Genomic DNA, 7,152 nt, shown 5'->3' with positions numbered 1-7,152 from the left:
CCCCCCACCATTATCCTCAGCGCCACACGGCCGAACCAACACCGGCAAATGAACGTCCTCGCGGCTGGGCAGGGCTACGCAGCCCCGTGCCCTCAAACATTCAAGTACAAAAGAACGAAGAAATGACAGAGGGGAAAAAATGACAAAAAGAGAAGAACCGGCGTCTTGATGAACCAGACGAGAGTTCTGGGGGTCGACGGGTATGACTGTCCACCCACCAGCAGGGGGTGCTGTGAGAGAACCGGGGCTCCAACACAGGCTTTCCACAACACTTATCCAGCGCTCCTCTTCATTGGTAAAGTGTTCTCTTTGTATGTTGGTCGTTTATTGGCCTTATTTCTTGCCCAGTTTCTTGCCTTTCTTCAGCACCAGTTTATTCTTAATGTAGCCTCGCTTCCTCTTCGAAACCTGACCAAAAAAAAAATCCAAAAATCTAAAAATGACCAACGTGGGCGCAAGAGTCATTTAACAGCAATATGAAACACTTAACCAAGTGTCACGGATTACAATAAAAAATAGTTTTCCAAATTTCCAAAATGTCTAAAATCGTCTGTATTTGTTTTATGGGTTGGCTGTAGTGTTCCTTTTTGGACGTGTATTTCTGTTTGGGGATGGTGTTATAGTGTTGGGGATGGTGTTATAGTGTAGAGGATGGTGTTGGTGTTGGGGATGGTGTTGGTGTTGGGGATGGTGTTATAGTGTTGGGGATGGTGTTGGTGTTGGGGATGGTGTTATAGTGTTGGGGGATGGTGTTATAGTGTTGGGGATGGTGGTAGTGTTAGGGGATGGTGTTATATTGTTGGGGATGGTGTTGGTGTTGGGGATGGTGTTAGTGTTGGGGATGGTGTTAGTGTTGGGGGATGGTGTTGGTGTTGGGGATGGTGCTTAAGTGTTGGGAATGGTGTTAGTGTTGGGGGATGGTGTTGGTGTTGGGGATGGTGTTATAGTGTTGGGGATGGTGTTAGTGTTGGGGATGGTGTTATAGTGTTGGGGATGGTGTTAGTGTTGGGGATGGTGTTGGTGTTGGGGATGGTGTTATAGTGTTGGGGATGGTGTTAGTGTTGGGGATGGTGTTGGTGTTGGGGGTGGTGTTATAGTGTTGGGGGGTGGTGTTATAGTGTTGGGGGATGGTGTTGGGGATGGTGTTATAGTGTTGGGGATGGTGTTAGTGTTGGGGATGGTGTTATAGTGTTGGGGATGGTGTTAGTGTTGGGGATGGTGTTATAGTGTTGGGGATGGTGTTGGTGTTGGGGATGGTGTTAGTGTGGGGATGGTGTTGGTGTTGGGGATGGTGTTATAGTGTTGGGGATGGTGTTGGTGTTGGGGATGGTGTTATAGTGTTGGGGATGGTGCTGGTGTTGGGGATGGTGTTGGTGTTGGGGATGGTGTTGGTGTTGGGGATGGTGTTAGTGCTGCAGGGTTTAGATGTTTGTTGCTTACCTTTTTGGCAGTGTATTTCTGTTTGGGGATGGTGTTGGTGTTGGGGATGGTGTTAGTGTTAGGGGATGGTGCTGGTGTTGGGGGTGATGTTAGTGTTGGGGATGGTGTTGGTGTTGCAGGGTTTGGATGTTTCTTGCTTACCTTTTTGGCAGTGTATTTCTGTTTGGGGATGGTGTTGGTGTTGGGGATGGTGTTAGTGTTAGGGGATGGTGCTGGTGTTGGGGGTGATGTTAGTGTTGGGGATGGTGTTGGTGTTGCAGGGTTTAGATGTTTCTTGCTTACCTTTTTGGCAGTGTATTTCTGTTTGGGGATGGTGTTGGTGTTGGGGATGGTGTTAGTGTTAGGGGATGGTGCTGGTGTTGGGGGTGATGTTAGTGTTGGGGATGGTGTTGGTGTTGCAGGGTTTAGATGTTTCTTGCTTACCTTTTTGGCAGTGTATTTCTGTTTGGGGATGGTGTTGGTGTTGGGGATGGTGTTAGTGTTAGGGGATGGTGCTGGTGTTGGGGGTGATGTTAGTGTTGGGGATGGTGTTGGTGTTGCAGGGTTTAGATGTTTCTTGCTTACCTTTTTGGCAGTGTATTTCTGTTTGGGGATGGTGTTGGTGTTGGGGATGGTGTTAGTGTTAGGGGATGGTGCTGGTGTTGGGGGTGATGTTAGTGTTGGGGATGGTGTTGGTGTTGCAGGGTTTAGATGTTTCTTGCTTACCTTTTTGGCAGTGTATTTCTGTTTGGGGATGGTGTTGGTGTTGGGGATGGTGTTAGTGTTAGGGGATGGTGCTGGTGTTGGGGGTGGTGTTAGTGTTGGGGATGGTGTTGGTGTTGCAGGGTTTAGATGTTTCTTGCTTACCTTTTTGGCAGTGTATTTCTGTTTGGGGATGGTGTTGGTGTTAGGGGATGGTGCTGGTGTTGGGGGTGATGTTAGTGTTGGGGATGGTGTTGGTGTTGCAGGGTTTAGATGTTTCTTGCTTACCTTTTTGGCAGTGTATTTCTGTTTGGGGATGGTGTTGGTGTTAGGGGATGGTGCTGGTGTTGGGGGTGATGTTAGTGTTGGGGATGGTGTTGGTGTTGCAGGGTTTAGATGTTTCTTGCTTACCTTTTTGGCAGTGTATTTCTGTTTGGGGATGGTGTTGGTGTTGCGGAGTTTGTGGTCCAGCGGTTCTCGGTTGTCCAGTTTTTTGACTCTGTAGATGCGAACGAGCCAGTGCTCTGATGTAAACACTTCCTCCAGATGCTTAAACTTTATGTCCTTATTTCCAATCTCAGCATTCCTGGTCCGGTCAAAACCAGGAGGTGTCCGGAAGTCCAGCTACGAGAAGAGCAGAGTTAACTTAGAACTAATCACAGTTAACTCACACTCCTCTTCTTTACCTGTCCTCCAATCACAGTGAACTTACACTCCTCTTCCTTACCTGTCCTCCAATCACAGTGAACTTACGCTCCTCTTCCTTACCTGTCCTCCAATCACAGTTAACTCACACTCCTCTTCTTTACCTGTCCTCCAATCACAGTGAACGTACGCTCCTCTTCTTTACCTGTCCTCCAATCACAGTTAACTCACACTCCTCTTCCTTACCTGTCCTCCAATCACAGTTAACTCACACTCCTCTTCTTTACCTGTCCTCCAATCACAGTGAACTTACGCTCCTCTTCCTTACCTGTCCTCCAATCACTGTTAACTCACACTCCTCTTCCTTACCTGTCCTCCAATCACAGTTAACTCACACTCCTCTTCTTTACCTGTCCTCCAATCACAGTTAACTCACACTCCCCTCCTTTACCTGTCCTCCAATCACAGTGAACTCACACTCCTCTTCCTTAGCTGTCCTCCAATCACAGTGAACTCACACTGTTGTCACTGGGGAGTTTCGTGGTAAAACCGATTCTGTGATTCTCAGTGAGAAGCGATCTGCTACGGGCATTTCCCACTCTACACGTGTACCTGCTCTACCCACAGTGCAGTGGTGTGTGAGGTATTTATCTGAATGGTAAGGTCACAAAAACAACGACAGCCACAGAGCAAAATAACAGCAAAACACAATCACTTCAAAACCAGTGATTTCCGTTTGACAGATGAACCCTGAGTTAGGTGGTTGCTATGGTGATGCGGTCGCAGAAGCGTTCGGTACGGAGCGTAAACATATGCTGTGTGAAAGTGGACAGATTATACAGAGGCAGCGTTAGACACCACATCAGAAAAGCAACCTCGTTACTGCATTAGGTTTGTCTCTGGATGAAAGGATATTCAAAATCAACAGAGTCATTACCAAGGATATCATCATCTACATCTTCTTCATCATCACACATATATGTGGGTGTGTGCACCTGTGTTTGTGAGTGTGTGTGTGCGCGCACGCACGTGTGTCTATGCATGTTTGTGTGTGTGCATGTGTCTTCGTGTGTGTTCACCTGTGTGTTTGTGTATGTGTATGTGCATGTGTACACCTGTGTGAGTTTATGTGTGTGTGTGTATGTGTGTGTGTGCGTGTTTGTGTTTGTGTATGTGTATGTGCATGTGTACACTTGTGTGAGTTTATGTGTGTGTGTGTATGTGTGTGTGTGCGTGTTTGTGTATGTGTATGTGCATGTGTACACCTGTGTGAGTTTATGTGTGTGTGTGTATGTGTGTGTGTGCGTGTTTGTGTATGTGTATGTGCATGTGTACACCTGTGTGAGTTTATGTGTGTGTGTGTATGTGTGTGTGTGCGTGTTTGTGTATGTGTATGTGCATGTGTACACCTGTGTGAGTTTATGTGTGTGTGTGTATGTGTGTGTATGCGTGTTTGTGTATGTGTATGTGTATGTGTGCATGTGTCTTCATGTGTGTTCACCTGTGTGTTTGTGTGCGTGTATGTGCATGTGTACACCTGTGTGTGTGTGTGTGTGTGTGTCCTGACCTGCATTTCGCCGAAGCGATAATAAGACATTTTATACATCAGACAGTTGAGTAGTGTGGGAGAACCGGCCTTGTCCACTCTGAACTCCCCCTGAGGGGTGAAGTAGTCACTTTCCTACAGGACACAGGAGAGGAGAGGAGAGGAGAGGAGAGGAGAGGAGAGGAGAGGAGAGGAGAGGAGAGGGTGAGAGATTGGAACACGCCCTGTCACCTCCTGAGGATAAAGCAGCTCCTCAGTGCTGGAGTTTTATAGAAACATACACATCCTACAGAAATTAACATTCTGACTGACTGACAGACATCAGCTCACTCAAATCAAGTGTCCAGTTTTCCTCAGCAGACTGTTAAATCACCTCATTATTTCAGTCTGATTCATTTATAAAAAAAAAACCCTCTGTAAGGTTTTCCCCAAACAAGGCAAGTGACCCAGGTGAGCTGAGTGTTTAGTGCAGGGCCTCAGTGTGCGTGAAACAAGGTGGTGTTGCAGTTTTGGACTTGACCACCGCAGTTCCTCTCATTGGACTCTTCAAACACTCCTCCTCCTCCTCCATTGGATGAGCCTGGTCATGTGACACGGTGAAACGTGAAAGGGGAAACTCACCCGTATGTCTTTGGGGTGCTCTCCCTCCGCGATTCTCACCATCCATAAGAACTTGTTGATGTCATCGCCAGAGTAGCCAATCACACCCCCGAATATAATGAGCACATAGTCCACATCCAGGGTCCGCATGATCTCATATGCCGCGCTCTCATTGGATGACATGGCCTTCCCCACCTGAGACAGAGAAAAAGAGTGTGTGTGTGTGTGAGAGAGAGAGAGAGACATCAGCTGCTCTTGCAGGTTGAAATTTTACACTGACAATGGGAGATCCATCACTTCATAAACATCCCTGGGAACTGTAACAGTGATAAATCCCAAGAGCTCTACACACTGCATTTACATATTATTACTCTACACACTGCATTTACACATTATTACTCTACACACTGCATTTACATATTATTACTCTACACACTGCATTTACACATTATTACTCTACACACTGCATTTACATATTATTACTCTACACACTGCGTTTACACATTATTACTCTACACACTGCATATACATATTATTACTCTACACACTGCGTTTACACATTATTACTCTACACACTGCGTTTACATATTATTACTCTACACACTGCATTTACACATTATTACTCTACACACTGCATTTACATATTATTACTCTACACACTGCATTTACATATTATTACTCTACACACTGCATATACATATTATTACTCTACACACTGCGTTTACACATTATTACTCTACACACTGCGTTTACATATTATTACTCTACACACTGCATTTACACATTATTACTCTACACACTGCATTTACATATTATTACTCTATACACTGCATTTACACATTATTACTCTACACACTGCATTTACACATTATTACTCTACACACTGCATTTACATATTATTACTCTACACACTGCGTTTACATATTATTACTCTATACACTGCATTTACACATTATTACTCTACACACTGCATTTACACATTATTACTCTACGCACTGCATTTACATATTATTACTCTACACACTGCGTTTACATATTATTACTCTACACACTGCATATACATATTATTACTCTACACACTGCGTTTACACATTATTACTCTACACACTGCATTTACACATTATTACTCTACACACTGCATTTACACATTATTACTCTACGCACTGCATTTACATATTATTACTCTACGCACTGCATTTACACATTATTACTCTACACACTGCGTTTACATATTATTACTCTACACACTGCGTTTACATATTATTACTCTACACACTGCATTTACACATTATTACTCTACACACTGCATTTACACATTATTACTCTACACACTGCATTTACACATTATTACTCTACACACTGCATTTACATATTATTACTCTACACACTGCGTTTACATATTATTACTCTACACACTGCATTTACACATTATTACTCTACACACTGCATTTACACATTATTACTCTACACACTGCATTTACACATTATTACTCTACACACTGCGTTTACACATTATTACTCTACACACTGCATTTACACATTATTACTCTACACACTGCATTTACATATTATTACTCTATACACTGCATTTACACATTATTACTCTACACACTGCATTTACACATTATTACTCTACGCACTGCATTTACATATTATTACTCTACACACTGCATTTACACATTATTACTCTACACACTGCGTTTACACATTATTACTCTACACACTGCGTTTACATATTATTACTCTACACACTGCGTTTACACATTATTACTCTACACACTGCGTTTACATATTATTACTCTACACACTGCGTTTACACATTATTACTCTACACACTGCGTTTACATATTATTACTCTACACACTGCGTTTACACATTATTACTCTACACACTGCGTTTACACATTATTACTCTACACACTGCGTTTACATATTATTACTCTACACACTGCGTTTACACATTATTACTCTACACACTGCGTTTACACATTATTACTCTACACACTGCGTTTACATATTATTACTCTACACACTGCATTTACATATTATTACTCTACACACTGCATTTACATATTATTACTCTACACACTGCGTTTACATATTATTACTCTACACACTGCATTTACATATTATTACTCTACACACTGCATATACATATTATTACTCTACACACTGCATTTACACATTATTACTCTACACACTGCATTTACACATTATTACTCTACACACTGCATTTACACA

At 43.2% G+C, this 7,152-nt stretch overlaps 1 protein-coding gene across 1 annotated transcript in view; it reads right to left on the bottom strand.

Annotated features, from left to right (window-relative positions):
* Positions 1–333: 333 nt before the first annotated feature.
* Positions 334–7,152, bottom strand: part of LOC115825342 (dolichyl-diphosphooligosaccharide--protein glycosyltransferase subunit STT3B-like) — a 93,449-nt gene continuing 86,630 nt past the window's right edge. The window contains exons 13-16 of the mRNA XM_030789160.1: positions 4,934–5,107; positions 4,334–4,447; positions 2,533–2,745; positions 334–408 (exon numbers count right to left, since the gene is read on the bottom strand). Of these exons, the coding sequence (XP_030645020.1) occupies positions 334–408; positions 2,533–2,745; positions 4,334–4,447; positions 4,934–5,107 (576 nt within the window). The remainder of the gene's footprint in view (positions 409–2,532; positions 2,746–4,333; positions 4,448–4,933; positions 5,108–7,152) is intronic.

This window comes from Chanos chanos, chromosome 12 (assembly GCF_902362185.1).
Source record: "Chanos chanos chromosome 12, fChaCha1.1, whole genome shotgun sequence".
Lineage (NCBI taxonomy): Eukaryota > Metazoa > Chordata > Actinopteri > Gonorynchiformes > Chanidae > Chanos > Chanos chanos.
The sequence above is the reverse complement of the archived record's forward strand: the minus strand, read 5'-3'. Positions and strand labels throughout refer to the sequence as shown.